This window comes from Pelodiscus sinensis, chromosome 1 (assembly GCF_049634645.1).
Source record: "Pelodiscus sinensis isolate JC-2024 chromosome 1, ASM4963464v1, whole genome shotgun sequence".
Taxonomy (NCBI): Eukaryota; Metazoa; Chordata; order Testudines; family Trionychidae; genus Pelodiscus; species Pelodiscus sinensis.
Window position 1 is genome coordinate 16,851,137 of NC_134711.1, and position 20,351 is coordinate 16,871,487.

General features: G+C 38.6%; 1 protein-coding gene across 4 annotated transcripts in view; it reads right to left on the minus strand.

Moving 5' to 3' along the window:
* SEMA3A (semaphorin 3A) overlaps positions 1 to 20,351 on the minus strand; it is a 446,406-nt gene that overhangs the window by 134,083 nt on the left and 291,972 nt on the right. For all 4 annotated transcript variants that reach the window (XM_006117134.4, XM_075926288.1, XM_006117137.4 and 1 more), the window contains exons 3-4: positions 19,697 to 19,854; positions 14,996 to 15,058 (exon numbers count right to left, since the gene is read on the minus strand). In XM_006117134.4, the coding sequence (XP_006117196.2) occupies positions 14,996 to 15,058; positions 19,697 to 19,854 (221 nt within the window). The remainder of the gene's footprint in view (positions 1 to 14,995; positions 15,059 to 19,696; positions 19,855 to 20,351) is intronic.

Here is a 20,351-nt window from a genome sequence, read left to right on the forward strand (position 1 = left end):
GCACCATTGCAGCTGCACTGCTGTAGCATTTCTGGTGAAGACGTGCTGTGTCAGCAGGACAGCACTCTCTCTCATCAGTAAAATGCCAGCAGTCTACTGCCAACATAGCACCAGTGTGGACACCATTTTATGTCGATGAAACTTATGTCACTCATCAGGGTGGCTTTTTCAAACTCTGAATGACATAACTGACATCCGTTATGCAGTAGGGTAGGTAGAGAAGCCTTCAGACAGTTGGCTTGGACCACTGGGTTCTGCCCATAGTTTGTTATAACTGACTTTGGACAACCCACTTACCCTCTCTGTGTCTATCAAACAGAGATAACAATATTTACCTGTCTCACAGATATATTTTAAACATTAATTAATTAAGCTTTAAGGTGAGTGCAGAGTCTTGGAGGAAAGACTACATCTAAGAAAAAAGGCCCAGAGCCTTAAAGGTACTCACCTTCGAGACTCTGGGCCAAAGTTATGGTTGACAGCCTGTTCAAGCCTTAAAGGTGCTACCAGTTTTGTTAGGTTCTGCTTTTCCATCGCTTGCTAAAGAGGCTGGTACACTGGCTTTCACATACCTCTAACTGTGAAATCTGGCACAGAAATCTTCTTCAAGTTGGTGACTGAGTGTGTCAATTTCACTACAAAGCTTCCATCCTGCCCTCCTGGCTCAAGGCCTGGAATGACATAGTCTGTCTCAAACTGGGCTTGTCCCACTTGGCAGCAGGACATATTGATGTCATGCCCTCAGGGCACACAACGCCAGCAGAGTGGAGTATTTAAGTACATTGAGCTCAAAGTATAAGACACTGGAAGTGAAACAAAGATAATACAAGAAATATCATGTGTCAGTTAAATATAGCAGTAAAGAGAATTTATCTATAGGAGTGGCAGGAACAAAACGATCAGGAAGTAACCAAGAGCCAGAAACTTTAATGAACAAATTGTAAGGGAATTTAAAATGCTGCATGTGCCTTAATTTTAGATGTATTGTTCATTTGTTTAGGTTTTTTACTCATTTCTATTAAAAAACAAGATATTTTTTAATGATGGACATTTCTTCATCAGGATACAACAAATGTTTCTTTTCAAGAGAAATAATGGAAAGGCCATTTAATATGTTGTAGCTTTGGAACTGGGTATCACAAACTTCTGCATGCATGTGACAGCAAGATAGGTTTCTTCAAATTATTTGTAATTTACTACTACTACTGCTACATAGAATGCTAGAGCCTATAAGATCTTTACTAGCATTACAAAACCTCTGTGGGGGCAAGAAAGCACCATTTTACTTTATTAAATATGGGAACACTGGAACTGACACACTGAATCAGACATCTGGTCCTTCTAGACCAGTCTCCTGTCCCTGACAATGGTCAGTATCAGATACTTGACAGGAAAAAATTGCATAAGGTAGTCAAGGAATAATAGGGCATTGGTGATGTTTTTTCCTACTCCCCATCACACTGAATGATGATATATACCCCGAGGCATGAGGGTCAATAGAGACATGAAGCACAAAGCATACGTGACTGTATGTGCCACATAATGATTCAGTGTATTAGCTCTCTGGAGTTCTTGGTTCCTGCTCCTGTGCTCAGGCGTCATTTTTATTATTATGATCCTGCTCACACTGAAGTTAATGTAAATCAAGATGCTACATACATTGGCTTGAACATCTTCAGCTGGTGTATATTACTGTAGATTGAAATCAAAGTAGCGATGACAATTTACGTCAGCTGAGAATCTGTACCAGAATAAGGTACAGGCCAGTGACAACTCACTTGCAGACAAAACTGTAGCTAATCTGCAGATGAGAAGGCTTTAAACTGTCAAATATGATAAGAGCCGGATCCACAGGCTGCTAGACTCAACACTCCTTGTTACAATCCCTAATTTTCTACTCTTTTTCCATACAAATATGCATATATACTTTCAAAAGAACTACCCTAAAGAGGAGATAAAGTGTTAATTATCTGTTCCTGCAGAGTCCCCTCCACCTGAGGATTAATATGTCTGTCTTACTAACAAAACATTTACATTTATTTTATTTTAAGAGGTTTTCAGTATTTGTGCATCAAATTCATAGAAGGGACTATGCAGAGAGAGATTAGCCTGAAAAAATAAATTACAAAGAAAATATCTGTAAGCAAAAGCATAGAAGCCAAATGAAGAATGGTTAAAAAACAAACACTAAAGATATGTAACACTGATTAGGCTGTGTTATGCAGACTTTTCCCGGACAGTTACAAAAATAAAGTCCATCCATCTGTCAAAACATCTGCTCTGTGTAGAAAAATTAAAACAGATTTTAGGTGTTTTTCACTATTTTACAGTAATTATCTCTCCTTCAGAGTCCTGGAATTTACAGTCTTTGATCTGAATTAACAGATAAATGCTTTTTAATAGTATTTTAACTGAAATTCTAAAGTGCAAAACCCTATTATTAGATCCAATTTCTAGACTTTTTTCCTTACTCTAAACAATAGCCATTTATTTTTATTGAAGTGTAAAAAGCTTCATAACTAGTTCTCAGATATTACAATATGTGGGAATATTAGAAATATGCAGGTAGGCAAACGTGCAGGTCAGTTCTTCATCTGGTGACTCAGCAATGTTCCTATAACGTCAACAGTTTTAATACTGATTTACACCATATGAGCACCAAAAGAATCTTAGTTTACTCCAGCACTTCCACAGAGGCAAGTGTTTAAATTATCAGGAGTTTTATCCAAACTGGATATAAAAGGGGATTTAAAGGTATCATCTAACAGCTGGAAAAACAAAACAAAATTCTCATGTTTTTCAAATTAAACTAAGTGGACATTTTCTATATTAAAAACCATAGATTTCATCTTCACAGTTAATGAACATGTTTACTATTCTTCCTTCTAATTAGTTGAATTCTGGAATAGCAAAGACAGGGATATCCATAAAGAATAAATAATCCCAGATATTATTTCTGTCATTCAATTTACTCCACTGTTGAAAGACATTCTCTAGATATTGTGGCATTTGTTTTGTTCTTGTACTACTGCATTATTACCAGCTGTGATCAGTTCAGTCTTAACAGGCATCAGTTCAATCTTAACTTTCAGAGTACAGTAGTATTAATTGAAGGAAAAGATTGCTTATATGTTACAGAATTAAAGGAATGCAGTCTCAGCCCCAGGATGTTAGAGAGACCAGGCAGAAGAGGCAATATCTTGTACTGGACCAACTTCTGTTGGTGACAAGACAAGCTTGAAGCTTGAGAGCTTTTCTTACCAACAGAAGTTACTCCACTAAAAGATATTACCTCGCCTATCTTCTCTCCCTATTGAAATAAATATTATTTCCTAGTAGCTGGTGACTCACAATCAATTCACCAGCTTAAGCTATGCTGGTGTTACAATGGAGAAACTGAAGATATAATTTAGCCTCTGATCCAGCAAATATTTTTTAATTTGAGAAACTCTGTGCATGTGAATACTCCTATTGCGCACTCCATGATGATAAAATGCATTCTATATGCTATAATGGCACTGCTTGTCTGTCTATGATTGTTTGTAGAAGCCTCATTCACATGATTCATTCATATGATTGGTTAAGAACTATTATTTTTGTGTTTTGCATTTGCATTATGGTAGTGCCTCCTAACCCCTGTCTAAGATCAGGGTTTCTTGTACTAGGCAAGTAGCAAAGAAGACAACCTCAGATTCACTGTAAAGCTCTATGTCATAACATTGCTTTTCAGTTTTTATTGTAAACCTTATCTGGGCACCAAGGGTAAAATGCATTCATTATAAGACCCTCCACACCATTAAAGTCCCACTAATGGACTATGTAAAGAGAACATGGATGGAACAGCTATACTAGGGCATCTGTACGCTGCAATAAGAACTTCATGGTACAGAATTCCACAATGGGAAAAAGCCAGCACTCCCTGCAACTACCATGGAGGGATAGGCTTAGAATAGCAACTGCAGCCACTCCCGTTGGCTCTGTGTAGGCGGAATGGATTTTCACCACCCATGGATTCCTTGTGGATTCCGCCCAGATTATTCAGACTCTATTCAGAGGAATGAATTTTACCACAAGAGAAGTGGGCTTACTGCTGTGTTCTATATGTGTACATAAATCAATCATATAGCGGGTCCATGTTATAAATCTATTTCCTTCACATTATTTAACAATCTTAGTGATAACTATAATTTGGAAAGGTATTCCTGGTCTCCAGGATTTGAAAAAGCAGATGGAATCTGAAACATAATCAATGATTATTACATGGTCTTCTGATAAGAATGGCTTAAAGCCTTCAAACTATGTCCAGAATGGCATTGCTCATCCGCCGGATGTGCAGAGCTGAGAGTACAGAAGTAGCAGGGATAATCACACAAATGAATTCCTCTCTGCTATCAAGAGGGGACCTGAGAATTTTCCTAATGAAGCTGCTGATGGGGTGTGGACATTGATAAGACGTTGGGAGCCCAACACTTCCCACTTTAGCCCCAGTTATCTTCCTGATTAAGTGTTTAATGACTAGAGTCTAATCTACCTGATTTCTTGACATGACAGAGTGAGTGAGAATTTTGAAAATACACAATATAGACATGACCTAGGATGTGTCCTCTGAATGTTCTTTATCCATTATTCACAACTGATAAAAGAAAAAGAAGCCAATTTACAAAGAAGATTAGAAAAATCAACCACTGGGAAAACCAAATGTGTCTTAACTCTTTCAAGCCTCAGAGGTGTATATTACTGTCAGCAAATAGTTTTATTGGAAGCACACTTACACACCATACTGAAAAGTCATGTGGTCTCAGCACTGTGTCAGTGGGAGAAAATGAAAGATCCTATCTAAATTCTTTCTATCCTGGTCAGCAAGTAGGAACAATGAAAGTTCCTGTGCCCTGAGACTACTCAGCTTGGTTACTTATGTCATTAAGACCATCAAACACTGACATGATACCAAGAAATGGAAAAATAAAGCCCTTTAGAACAGTTTTGTTTCCATTTTTGTTTTTCTTCCTTCCAATTCTATTAAAATTCAAATCAATAAGTTTTCAAGGCTGTAAATCATGCATCTTTATTCAAAGGATGCAGCTAATAATTGCTTGGGGTTCATAAACAACTGAAGTGATGCCAAGAAAGAGTTATAGTCCTAAAGACCTGCTTTAACCCCTTCATGTTTTTGTACATCTAGTTAAAACAAAGAATACAATACAAGATATACTGAAGCTTTGTGTGCACACATTCTAGCAAACAAGTGGGATTTCAGTACATATGAACTGAGATGCTGAGTTGAAGTACAGCACTGTGAATGGGTGACCCTAAGCCTCTTTTTCTAATATTCTAAGAATAAGGATACGTCTACACTAAAACATTATTTCAAAATAACTAGTGTTATTTTGAAATAACTTAGTCCAAGTCTACACAGCAGGAAGTTATTTCAAAATAATGTCGGAATACTGTCAAGCTGGAGGACTTCTTACTCTGACTCCTGTAACCCTCATTGTACAAGGAGTAAGTGAAGTCAGAGGAAGAGTGCTCTATTTTGAAATAAGTGATGTGTAGATGCTCCCAATTTTGAAATAAGCTATTTTGAAATAAGCTATGCAATTGAACTAGCTCAATTGATGCACCCTTCTTTGAAGAAGCTCAAAAGAGACAGTAGCCTTGATAGTGGACTATGAGAAAGTTCTTTTTTTCAAGCCAGTTCCAAACCAAACTTTGTACACTCTTGTACTGAATAGAAAACTCCCCCTTATCCTGGGAGATCAAGAAATTAACCAAGAAATTAATAATGATATAAAGTTCTTCTCAAGCCTTCTAATCAAGCTTGTCTACTGAGTTCCTTCTTCAGGGTTGGTCAGCCTGCACTCTAGAACTTCTAGAGACTCACTCCCATCTTGTTTATATCTGGATAAGCCCCATGACTCATTGAATCAGTAGGCTTCACTCCACATTCCCTAGCAGGACTAACACCTGTTAGCAGGGTAGAGTATCTCAGACATAAGCCATCAGTCCCTTACATGGACATAAACCTCTTGGAAGCAGAAACAATCACTTTTTTATATTCTGCTTTATGCACATCCTGAAATGATATCCAGACACAGTCATCTAGGATAAATATACCTAAATTTCTGAAATGAAAGTGACAAATTAATGCATGAAGTGCTGAAAGGAAGCAACAGAATGCTAGATCTATAGGATGCAGTTGCTTAGCAATATGTACGCACATAAATAAACATGCCCTATAAGTCTGACTATGAAGTTACATGCTCCATAACATGGGAGTCCTGATTTTTAGGTGTGGATATAACATTATTCTGAGTTCCATGCAAGAAACTAGGCAGAAAATCCATAACTGATGGAAGTCTAAAATACTCATTCAATTAAAATGTGGCACTTACTGAATCAAGAATTATCTTTTTATGTTTCCTGCAAAATTCACAATTCCCTTACAGTGACCTAAAGCTTCAGAAGCAGTTCATCAGAAGGGATTGTGTAAGTTAGAAAGGAAGTAATAGGTGATTTGTTCTAACAGAGACCAGACTGTTCTCTGCCCCATAAATAAGTCTTTATTTATTGTACTTAATATTGTGGCACCATCATAATTGGAATAAAAATTTCCCTCTAAATTGCAAAAGTCTCTCTATCTCTTTTCTTTTATTATCTTGAACAGGTTTTAAGTTTAACAGGTTGGAAAATAAGAAATCAGAGATAACATTTTGGAGGGTATTTTAAGAACTTTCTTTTTCACCAATAGTTTGATTATTTTTACACAGTTCAAGGACAATGACATTCCGTGAGCAAACAGGGGCAATTAGAAGGCATGTGATACCAGCAGTATCACAGGAAGATGCCTATGTGTGGAATAATGCAAGTAGGAGAATTTTAAGCTATGCTGCAAGTGTATGAAGAAAACAAGAAATGTGCTTTTAGAAATATGCTTGTAGAGGCTGTGAAGTAAAACAACCCTTCCTTCCATTAAAAAAAAATCTGCCCAAAGAGAAAGAATCTAAGACAGAAATAGAAACAGATGTGTCCTTTAGAAGTGAACTTGAACTGGAAGACAGAACTCCTAAGAGAATTCAGGGAATGAAATGTGTCCATCATTTTTTCTAGTTATTCAAGTGAGTATGATAGTTAGAAGGAAAGATATGGGGGGGGGGGGCATTTACCCTGTCCATCTTGGGACAAAATTAAACATAACAAGAAATCTGTCTAGGTAGTTCCAAAACATCAATCACTGGTGGTACAGTAGCATATAGAAAGAATCCTCAATCTTTGTCAAGACCAATCTCGGACTCAGAGAAAACCTCCATCAGTAGAAATTTGAAAACCATTTTCCTGTAAAATAATTTTAATTTCCCTTTCTCCCCCCCCCACCCCAAATGACTTCAGAATAATTTCTACAGTTCTAAAAATCAAGGTGCTATTTGTACAAGGCTCATAATTCAAGGCAAAGGTTCATTGCTGAAAAAACCTGCCTCAGATTTGATGAATGTAAGCTTCCCTCAGAAGCAAATCTCACTAGTCACTCCTATAATAAAAAAATAATCCAGAGATAGGAAAATTTAGTTTTTATCCTTGATCCAGATTAATTTGTTCACCATAATCTGAGGTTTAAGACAATCTAACTATACAAGAATGAGTAAAAAGTATATCAATCATATTGTTTTCCTTAATGTATGGCACTTTGCTATTTTTTGCCATAATTTCAAGGATATTGAATTATATTCCTATATTGTGAAATTGCCAAATTGTGTAATACTAGTTAGGATATAGTACTTGAATTACCATTGCTAACTTAATTCTTCCTCTCTACTCAACTGCTCAAGGCACTACCTTGCAGTAATTGATTTGTCTTGAACAGTTTACAAAAAGCATCATATGCCAATTCCTAAGTGAAAGCAAAACCAGTATTGGCATCTGAATGTAATGATTACAGCACATACTGTGGCTAAAGCCACTGGCTGCATTGTGGGGGTCCATGGAAGAATTGTGCCTAACTAAGCCACAATACCCCTGGGGAGGAAACATATGTTACAGAAAAAGGCTTCCATGTGTGGCTCTCCTCCTCACCATTGCAGCTCACCTCTACCACTCAGTGTCACCTAGTTATAGAGCCTTCATCTCCATCCTCCCTCACTTCCTTTGTGAAGCCTACACAGTGCAGTTTTCCACATTGGTGAGACTGCATCAGCACACTGCTTGCTTGTATTCCCCATCTGACTGGAGATGACCCCTTGTCAGGGGACATGAAGGAGTGGGAAAGGGAAAGACACTACCTGGTCTGATCTTTTCTGGTTAATTTATGAGCAGGCTATGTATATTCAATTGCTAGTCTATGATTCATTTTCTCTCTCTCTCTCTTCAATTTTTCATTTAAAATAACACATGAAAAATATTATTTCTACATTATGACTTTATGTTTTCCCTAAGGCTAAAAGGCTAATAAAAAGAAGTTGAAGGGAACAACACTATTTTTTGCAATCTTCATTTTCCAAAATGTCATCAAAAATGGTTTTGGGGAGGAGAGGCATCCTAATAAATTGCACCCTCTTGACATCATAGATTTGATCCAGCTGACAATCAGTCCAAACACAAGACTGCAGTGGTCTTCGGAACTGAGCACTGTCAGATGATTCAGGAAGGGGCTTGGAAGCTGAACTTTTCCATTTTATGGAGATAAAATATTAGGTGGCCTGTTTGGCTTAGATGTGTACAATTGAAGTGCAAAGTACTATGATCTAATTTACATCCTTGCAAACCTCAAAGAGTGAGATGAATACTTTGTGACCTGCAAAGGTGCATAAATGAAATGTATCTACAAAGCACTTAGCTTTGCTGCTGCTGCTCCTCTCTGCTGCTGCTCCTCAGTTTCTAAAAAGTCTTCTTTTAAATTTTGATTTGACTCCAAATTAGCAGCAGCAGATATATTTTAGCAAATCAAGTAAACACACTTTGAATTCCTGTGGCCCCTGATGAGCAGACAAACTTCCTAGTGCTTTGCAGCCAAAGTACAATTACAAGCAAATGTCCACATGACAAAAATTATGGCACAGTGAGCACTAATTGGCATGCAGTTTGGTCGGTGTAGTTTAGAAGCCAAGGAATTAATGACTGGAGATGAAGATACTTACAAAGAGTAATCTTTTAACGACAACAGGCCTGAGGTATGTAGTTGGGATAATGCGCTTAGATTATGGCTGCCTATGAGGATTTGCACCAGATTGCTCGGTAAATACATGACTATCACACTGGTACTGACAATGTGTCACAATTCACTAACACTAAATTATGCTTAAAAATGCTCAGAGAAGATCTGGAATGTTCTGATGGTCATCCAAAGCTTCACTTGATTCTATGAGATCTACACACCTTGTGAGAACCAACATTTCAGGTAGAATTTAAAAAAAATATTTCCGAACACATTGGAGGTAGATAGGAAATTCAAAGATCTATAGATATTAAGGCCCAAAGTGCACATTACCATCATCTAGTCTGATTTCTTGTATACATAGCTTATAGAATTTTCTCCCTTAATTGCTGCATTTATCCTATCAACTTGATTTAGATTTAGAGGGGTTTTCAAAAGGAGTTAGGTACTCAGTTCCCATTAGAAGTTTGTATCCTTCGCTGCTTTATTAAAACTTATCCTTTAAGTCTTCAAGTCATAGAATTTGCCATATACCTTAGTGAAATCCCATAATTAAACACCACTAGAACTATTCCTTTGGTGTCTTGGCCCTTTCTCTTTCCCCTGTGCATGACAAAAATTAGGAAATGCACAGATGTGCCAAAGAGAGAGATAGGGGGAAGTTAATCAAAACTTTTCAAACTGTAACAAAATAATGGTTTGAATTATAGGTGAAGTTTCTGGTCAGCTCCAGTTTATGCACATGGTTTTCCTGTCTGCAGTTACAGTTCCATCTTGGTTTATGACATCACTGGAACCTCAAGATGGAACTATTGCCACATTTTTTTTCTTGTTTGCCTATTATTTAATCCATATGTAATGTAGAAATTGCCATGTGTTACCACTGTGTCCCAGATGACAGTGAACTCTTTAAATCAAAACACTGAAACTCAGTATTGAGTTATATCACTAGGAGTTTTATTTATCATGTCTGCACTGTTTTGTTCAGTGTAAAACCTGGGGTGTATTCTTTAGGGACAATTAATTATTTGATTGTTCCAAACTCTGGATCGGGAATCTACAGGGGAAGGTTTCAGGTTGTGACCACAGTAGATCAAAAGAGTGTATCTACTGATGGCGGAAGATCAGAACAATATGAAACTCTTTGTTTCCTTTTATTGGGCTTTCATAGTTTTGTATTTAGCTAGGCAACAGAAGTAAGTACCTTTGTTGCTATTAAAAATTTTACAATTTTTCCCTTTCCTTTAATAACATTATTATACTGTTTGTCATATTCCCTTTACTAAGGATAGAGAATATCACAGAGTTCTTTCAGAAGAAGAGGAAAGAGGAAAAAGCACAGGTGCCCTGGTGGCTACTCCGTCCATAGCAATCACAGCTTAAATGTGAGACAGCATCCATTCAGTGTGGGTGCTATCTTTCGAAAAATCAGATCACTTTTTTGATGCGCTTTGGAAGTGTGGACTCTTTCTTTCGGAAGAAGTTTTTTCAAAAGATCTCTTCCAGAAAGGCAAGTTACCATTTGATTTAGAATAACATGATATGCTGACCGCAACATTATCCCATGTAAACTGTAGTTTTACCAATTTCGTATGCCTAGATTGCCATGAGTGGCATTGTGGATTTAAGGAATCATTTTGACCCAGTCAGTAAAAGCTACAGTAAATTATTTCTTTTAATTATGAGAAGAAATTTCTCAGGTCAGGTCTAAGGTTACCAATGGGGCAATATCAGGGAAAGACTTTCATTGCAGCTGCTGCACTGCACCTGGCTTATTAGTGGGGACTTGTATTTGTGGTATTGGCTGTCCCCCTTGAGAACAATAATTACAAATGTTAAAAATGAGAACTGTCATAAAAGATACAGAACTTCATTCAGGGAAGTGTGAGCAATCACAAAGGAGAAATATCTAATATCTCAGCAATGGACCATGTTGATAGCAATGTTAAATCATATGTGCTTTATACTCCACTTTCACTGTCCTCTCTCTGTTTAATGAAAGCATGTTGAGTTATTTTTATGGTCATTATATTTCACATTTCCTAGGTATTGAAAACAACTATAAGGGATATAGGAGGGAAAAATGAGAAGTTTCATTAATGATGTTCAATTTTTAATATTATTACAGCTACAATTGTTATATTAGGTTAAACCATTCAATACTTTGTTTCTAGTGCATTTTTAAATGGCAAGAACAAGATTGAAACAGAAACCTTTGACTCAGGTACTTTTGGTTGCTTACTGATAAAGAACTAGAGTTAATCCTGTTTCTGATGTCCAGCTCACCTACCAAACTACAGTGCAGATCCCCACCCACATAAAATGTTACCATTCTTTATTTCTATTTAAATACATGGAATGAATTCTTTGCAGCTTACCCTGTACAACTAACTCTAGCAATGATCAGAAAAGAGAAAATAAAGTGTTTGCTGTTCTCCAACATTTTTATTTTTTCAAAATTTTCTGACCAGCCCTGTGTAATCTGTAAGGGTATGTCTACACTAGCCCCCTAGTTCGAACTAGGGAGGCTAATGTAGGCATTCAAAGTTGCAAATGAAGCCTGGGATTTAAATATCCTAGGCTTCATTTGCATCTTCCCGGGCACCACCATTTTTAAATGTCCCTTAGTCAGAACTCCGTGCCGTCAGCTACACGCGGCACGGAGTAGGTAGTTCGAATTAGGATCTCTAATTCGAACTACCAGTACACCTCATTCCACGAGGAGTAACGGTAGTTCGAATTAGAGATCCTAATTCGAACTACCTACTCCATGCCACGTGTAGCTGCAGGCATGGAGTTCAGACTAAGGGACATTTAAAAATGGTGGTGCCCGGGAAGATACAAATGAAGCCCAGGATATTTAAATCCCAGGCTTCATTTGCAACTTTGAATGCCTACATTAGCCTCCCTAGTTCGAACTAGGAGGCTAGTGTAGACATACCCTAATACTGTTGCCCTCACTTTGGGTTAGATTTTGGCACATACTCCCCATTATGCCTTCTAGTGACCTTGTGCCAGCACATTGTCCTGAAGTGCATAGGGATACTCAATGCAGGGATATAGAAAAAGAGGAGGATGGGATTGATCGTTGATCTACTCCATCTTCATGCCCACTGGAATAGCTACCTTGATGAGTCAGTCAGTGCCTACTGTGCAGGGTATACATTTGTAGTGTAACACACACACATACACATAGAGGTGATTGAAAGTGAGATTGTGACTTGCTGAGTCACAATCTTCTTTCTGGATGGCTCCAGAGGCAGCATGATATAGCCTCTTACTATGAGTACATTGGAAACCGATTTTCTGCAGTGTCTGAAATATTCCCTTCCTGTCCACCATCCCCACTTTATTACTGTGAATTTTTAAAAGATTTTTTTTTTAAAGTAAGGGAAACATCTTTGTTTTCACTGCTGTAGATTTTGGAGTTTCTCCTCAAGGCATGATATTGTTGCTTACTGTAATATAATAATACTTAGTACACCTCTGGGTAGCCATTATTACTTAATGTCTTCAAGTACTCTACAACCCAACCAGCACTTTTGGGGGTTATCCTGTAGGTTAGATTTTCTGTTCTCTAGTTCATAGACTATTTCTAAGGGAAGTGTTTATGAATACATAGGTTTGAGTAAAAAATAGATGTAGTGATTGAAAAATCAAGGGACGATGAAGTGGCTAGAGACACTCATACTATAGCCAGTCACATGGAAATCATGAGTTCCTTCTTCACATACACAGCTCTGCTTATATATGTCAGTCCTGACCAAAACTACCTCTGCTGCTCCAGAAGTGGTTTTCTGATGTCAACAACTGTCCTCTAGGGGCCAGGTTAAGCCAGTGAACCCACTTTCACTTCTGACCAAGACAATATTAGAACACAGTTCTTCAGAGGCATAAGATCAACGTTATGAATATTTTAGTGAAGCATCTCTGAAATTCAGGTCAGTAATGTATACACATGGTGCCAAATTCCACTTTCAGTCATACTTTTACGTCACCGATTTCCCATTTGGCCCACTGTGAGCATGTCCATTTGTCTTATTGTGTATATGTATCCTGTGTGTGTATAATGGAAGACAGGACTTGACTATCAGTATTCACCAAGGCTATGTCAACACTACTAGGTTGTTTCAAAATAATAACTCCCAAAATAACTATTCTGAAATAAATGTATTCCTCTTCTCAAGCAAGAGTTATTATTTCAAAATAACAAGCCCATTATTTTGAAATAACAGGCTTGGTAGTATGGATACTCACCTTCTTATTTTGAAATAAGGGGTGTTATTTCAAAATAACTCCCAAATGTAGACATGCCCTAAGGCAGTGGTTCCCAACCAGAGTCCCACAAAACCCTGGGGTTCCGCAGACCATCGTCAGGGGTTCCGCGAGAAATCGTGAAATATTTTTTTTTCTTACATATAAGATGACATATATAGATATATAAGCAGCTCTTTACAAATCAATTTTCTTGACAATAATTTAGCAGTAATTGAATTGTGCTCTCCTCTGTCAACTTTTTCTGGCCAAGCAAACGTTTTTATAGGTAGGGGTTCCTCAGGAAATGAAAAATTATTTTAAGGGTTCCTCCATGGGAAAAAGGTTGGGAATCATAGCCCTAAGGGTACATCTAGACTGCAGGTTTCTTTTGGAAGAAGCTTTTCTGGAAGAGATCTTCTGAAAAAACTTCTTCCGAAAGAGAGCATCCATACTGCCAAACACATCGAAAAAGCAATCTGATTTTTTGAAAGATAGCACCCACACTGAATGGATGCTCTCTCACATTTAAGCTGTGATTGCTATGGATGAAGTGGCAACCAGGGCACCTGTGCTTTTCCCTCTTTACTCTTCTTTCGAAAAAACTCCCTCTTCCGCATCCACACATGCCTTTTTCCGAAAGAGCTCTTTTGGAAAAGGCATTCTTCTTTGTAGAATGAGGTTTATCAATGTTAGAAAAACCCCTGCGTTCTTTCAATTTTCTTTCAAAAGGACGCAATAGCAGTGTGGACGTAAGCAAAGTTTTTTTTTCAGAAAAACAGCCGTTTTTCTGAAAAAAACACTGCAGTCTAGACGAACCCTAAGAGTATTGTTAGGACACAAGCCCAATCTCTCTCACTCTCATGTATACAAAGATGGAGATATGTGAGTAAGAGACAGATGGAAGATATAGCAAAGCATGTGTTATATGCCTGTTTCTTTCTTGAGGCACCAAAACTGATACAAAAAGTTAAAACCATTTAGTCTTCAACCCTGCAGTGAGCTCCATACAGGCAGAAACCTAGGAAACCCTGCATGGAGGACTATTTCAAGGAAGTGCTAGGTGCACACGTGGGTCCCCAGGGAACTTATTGCATTATGGGGGCTAAGTAATTACAAAATTAATGAAATCAGAAATAAATTAAAAAAGAATCAATGATACTCTTTTTAGTGGGTGATTTATTAATTAGTATTCTCTCTGCCAGGAGTGGATAGAGGGCAGGGCGAACGGGGCGGCCGCCCCGGGCCCCACGCCTCAAAAAGCCCCGCGCATGCGCCGTGGCAAAGGGGGCCCCGCGAAATATACTGCCCAGTGCCCCGCAGAACGGTCATCTGCCCCTGCTCTCTGCAAAAATTAGTTTGCATGATTTTAATTCTCTTCATGCATTTAAACTTAAGAATTCATTTCTTTGGACCAAAATACCCAACCAGCCAAAAAACCTGATGTGACCCAAGTCTCATGCTATGATAAGAAGAGTAATCTTAGGAAAAATAAGTGCTTTAAATATTAACACTAGAGTTCATGCAATATTAAAATCCTTCACAAAAACAAACCAAAACCAAAAACAAAACGCTATTATAAATATTTGTACTTACCAGAATATCTTTTCCAGCCCACTTGCACTCATCCCTTCGGGTATGAGACACAGGCCAAACAAGCTATAGAAAGAAAATAAAATCACTTTATGCCATTTCATGCTTCGATAGTAACAGATTTTATGCCAAGTGCTATGTAGTCTTGTCACCCAGTTCCTTTCCTTTTTCTCTCATTATTTCTTTCACTAAAAAAAACCCAAACATAAACAGAACAAAGTGTATATGATAGTCATGATGACAAGGAAGTTTATAAACATGTGTGTATAATGTGGATTTTTACTGCTAATTATGAAAAAGATGGAAGCAAAGGGCTTGATTTTCTATTCAGTTATGCCAGTATATCAATATTGGCCTTAATGTAATTACAACACTGGTTTACAAATGAAATGGAGACTCAGAACTAAAACTTGCACCATCTTAATCTCACTGATATTAAGTATCTATTATCGTGTGCCTTTTAACAGTGTTTGGGAATATTGTAATATAAATGGGGCCCGTGACTGTTTTGCCTGTATTGTAATTCACTTTTGCTTCCCGCTCATCAATTAAATGAAAATGTCTATGCTAGTTTCATGCTAACGTGCCATCAAGCACTAATGTGGATGATGAGCTAGACCAGGGTCTTTGCAAATATCTATAAAATTATTACAGCAACACTCCCTAAGCTTGCTGTGGTATTACTTCTGGTAGAAGGAGTATCTCAGTTTCTACACAGAAAACTCAGAGACCATTTCAGTCAATTATTCATGTATGTTGGAAATCTTTTAGGCATTACATATAGAATAAAACATGATCTTCTCATAACGCCAGGTTAAGATTCAACTGATAACTTCAGATAATATAGTATGAATGTCTACAAGACTGGATTATAACCTCGATATTCAATACATTATATTTATAAAATAAGGGGGAAAGAAGGATGATTATGGGTGAAAAAAGAGAATTAAGGGAATATTGTTAATGATGTTTTGAGATCTAGGGTAGATCAATATCCTAACATTGCGATTATAATATAATATACAGGCAGTCCCCGGGTTACGTACAAGATAGGGACTGTAGGTTTGTTCTTAAGTTGAATCTGTATGTAAGTCGGAACTGGCGTCCAAATTCAGCCGCTGCTGAAACTGACCTCCAGTTCCGACTTACATACAGAATCAACTTAAGAACCCCAAGCGTCCCCAAGTCAGCTGCTGCTGAAACTGATCAGCGGCTGATTCCAGGAAGCCCGGGGCAGAGAAACTCTGCCTCGGGCTTCCTGTAGTCAGCCGCTGGTCAGTTTCAGCAGCGGCTGACTTGGGGACGCCTGGGGCAGAGCAGCTGGGGTGCTGCTGGGTTGGTCCAGTAGCGCTGCTCCTTGGCGCTACTGGACCAACCCAGCAGCACCCCAGCTGCTCTGCCCCAGGCGTCCCCAAGTCAGCCGCTGCTGAAACTGACCAGCAGCAGCTGAATCAGGACGCCTGGGGCAGAGCAGCTGGGGTGCTGCCGGGTTGGTCCAGTAGCGCCCAGAGCGGCGCTGCGGGACCAACCGGCAGCGCCCCAGCTGCTCTGCCACAGGCATCTGGAGAAAAGCCTAGTCTGCTGGGGGGGGGCGTACTAGCTGCGCCCTCCCCCCCCCAGCAGACCAGGAAGACGCGGGCGGCGGACCGAGACGCACCGTGGTCCCGCCGCCCGGGTCCTCCGCGGCTTTGCTCCCCGTCTCCCTGGTCTGCTGGAGACCAGCAGACCAGGGAGACGGGGAGCAAAGCCTCTGAGGACGCCGGCAGAGGGATAGCCGCGGCGCGTCTGGGCTGCCCAGCTGCCGGCTTCCCCCGAGGCTTTGCAAAGCCGCGGAGGGGCTCGGGCAGTGGAGCAGCCCAGGCGCGCTGCCCGAGTCCCTCCGCGGCTTTGCAAAACCTCGGGGGACGTCGGCAGGGGGGCTGCTCCGCTGCCTGAGCCCCTCCGCGGCTTTGCAAAGCCTCGGGGGAAGCCGGCAGGGGGGCAGCCCAGGCCGCCTGGGCTGCTCCGTTGCCCGAGCCCCTCCGCGGCTTTGCTCCGCGTCTTCCTGGTCTGCAGACCAGGGAGACGCGGAGCAGCTTTTCTCGCCCCGGAGTACACGGGCGGCGGTACCGCGAGGTCCCGCAGTCCGTGTCCTCCGGGGCGAGAAAAGCCCCGTTCGTAACTGCGGATCTGACGTAAGTCGGATCCGCGTGAGTTGGGGACAGCCTATAATATAATATAATATAATATAATATAATATAATATAATATAATATAATATAATATAATATAATATAATATAATATAATATAATATAATATAAATTGAGCCTCTTGAATCTTTAAAATTGGGCTGAAAATTTCATGAGAATATGGTCTCTTAAAGGACTTTTCCTCTTATTCTGGCTTAAGAAGTACAGAGAACAGTGAAAATGAAAATATACTAGATTGAAAATAATTGACCAAATTTTTCAGACCTCCCAAAAGGTTCAGCTCAGGATCAATTCAAGTTTTGGAGAAAGGTTGCTCTATTGTCTAAATTATTTTTTCCTGTCTCTAATGTGGGTTGGTCAAATTCTCTTCCAACTATGCTTCAACTTTGTTGACCTGGCTTGAAGGGAGTGAACTTGTAATGACAAGGTGAATTTGGACTTATTAGGGCTATGTTGCTGAGGTCACAGCTTGTTTCCAGTGCTTAGGCAGAAATCCTCACTGATGTCAGTGAAGATTCTCACTCAAAAATGATGGGACTATCTGATAATTGGTAATAACAAGAGGTGAACCTGAACCACAACCTGAGATCCAAACACAGCTAACATTTTTGAACAGTTTTAATTTGGATCTCAGTCATTTTCAGTGACCCTGGTCTTTATATCAGGCTGAATTAAAAAAAATTCTTATAATCTTTGGAAATGTTCAAATCCCACTTTGAATCTAAAGTTTTGAGCTATCTATTATAATTACTGTTCTTTAATATAATGATGTCTGTTTATTATTTCACACAATGTTTTAGAAGTGTTTGAAGACTGAAGAATTGAAGATACAATTCTCTTAATGACAGAAATCAGTATTCTACTGTGGAAACACCATGCTTTCTTTTAATTATTCCAGATGTTTTGTGCGTTAAAGTATGAATCCCTCAGAGGACACAAATAAATAGCCAGTTTCCTTTATAGCTGCTCTAAGGAGAATAGAAAAGAAAATACTCATTTTCCCTTTTATCTTTTTTCCTTAGAGAATACAAATGAATGGCCTGTCTTCCTTCAGAATACAGAACACAAGGTATTTATTGCTATCATCTTAGGAAGCTAATAGGCAAATGGGCAAAAGGTCAGGAATACCAAGAAAAAAATCCACTGGTACTGAAGCAATATATCTTTCATAAAAGTTGAAGCTAAAATGCACCATAAAAGTTGTGGGATTTTAAATATGACTATAATAAATCAAACCTTCATCTCTGTGTTTATTTTCTTACTGTTTGGCAAAGCTCATTAGAATAAATGAAAAGATAAAACAAGTTCTGAGATTCAAGCAGAAGCATACCCGAAAGCACAGTTGATCTGTACATCAGCTTTTAATTTAAGTCTACAACTTTTATTAAAAGTAATGTTCTCCATCAAGGGCAAAGAGCTTTTACCAACCTGTCACTCTTTTACTGGCATTCAATCTATTACAGTTTATGAGAAAAAGAAATGCACTTCTCTAAAGCACTCCATGCTAAGGAAAAGAAATCAACACTCACAATCACTGAAGTGGCCTTACTCTCAAAAAAAGTGCATAGTAACATGACCTTTTTTGTGACAGCTGTCGTAACAGTCATCTTCATTTTATTGAGCAGTAAGCATAAAAATATGGACTGTTTGGTGGTCAATAGCTGGCTTAAGGCAAAGTGTATTCATGTACTGGTGCTACTGCTATTGTGTACAAGCACTATATTTCAATCGGCTTTTTCTCATTATAAAAAAGGACTGTGCTACTGTGGATATACTGGACATGGACCAGAAGAAAGACACATATAAAAAGGGAACTGTGTAGATATTAGCACCATCATTTTTCAAAGCCTTAACGCTTGATTGCTCAAATATAAGCATACAAAATCCCATGGTTTTATGGTTCACCTTAGGATCTAGAGATTAACCTTTCATGATACTTTAATATATAATATAAAATGATTATATAATACGCCTGTAAAAATATGCTAAAATGTTAACTATTCTGCCTGTGCTTCTAACACATGATAGACACAAATAATTACACCACAATAAAATGAGATGTACTGCATGTTCTCTAAAATTAGTAGCTAAAATCATACATTCTATATTTCCTAGCTTGGTGGCTTGCAGCTTGTCTAACAAAAAGGTTTTTCATGGCATGTTGGGGTGCGAATCTACCCTGTGCTACCCTGCTGAGCACTATCTGTCCACACGGGACACGATGACACTCTCACAGTTTATCTGTGTGCCCTAATCTGCCTCACTGGGAAATGAGAGTAGAACAAAGCACACACACCAGTTTGTTTGTTATCATCATTTAAACCATGTCCAGACTTGACCTATTATTTTCCCCCTTGTGTTGCAACCAATTTTTAGGGGATCAACTGTAATAAGATGTCATGATAATGTTAATGTATACATTGACAATAGAAATAAACTACATTATGTCTCTGCATAACTAGATTAGTACTACCGGTTTTGTTAATAAAACAATGATAGTAGGAGTGAAGATACCTTTTGATATTCCTTGATGTTAACCAGGTTGAAAGAAAATATGTGATCCTTTGCTCCAACATATAGTCTACTCCGTTCCTCATCCAAAAGGAAAGTGTGGTAATTGGAGCTATTGGCTAATCCATTGAAAGTGATTACATTGTTGGTTTCCAACATCTCTGCAAGATAAAGTTAAGGGTTTTTGTTAATTTGATACTGGTCAAGAAGAACACAGGCTAATGTCCTGATCCTGGAAAAACTTCACTGTGAGGATATATGCAGCTTCATTGACTTTATGGGAAAAGTTAGGTGCATAAAGATTAGCATATTTGTAAATTTGTGGCAAATGAAGGCCTAAGCTCAGTTACACAAGCGCTGAACTATGAATGAAATTCTGCACAAGGCCATGACACCACTTAAAGCCCATTGAAAACTTATTTTAAGAATTTATGTGGGGCCTGGGGAATTTTTCCACAGGGAACTAATGAGGTGTGAGCCAAATTTTGTACTTTTACATTCAAAGAGAGTTGCAGGCATATATTTGAGGATGAATCTGGATAACTGAGGTAAATTAAATATGGAGGCTAACTCTTATTGTAAGTTTGTGGGCATTCACAAGCCATTTACATAGGCTATTAAAATATACGGGGAAAGGTTACAAATGTGACTAGCTGTT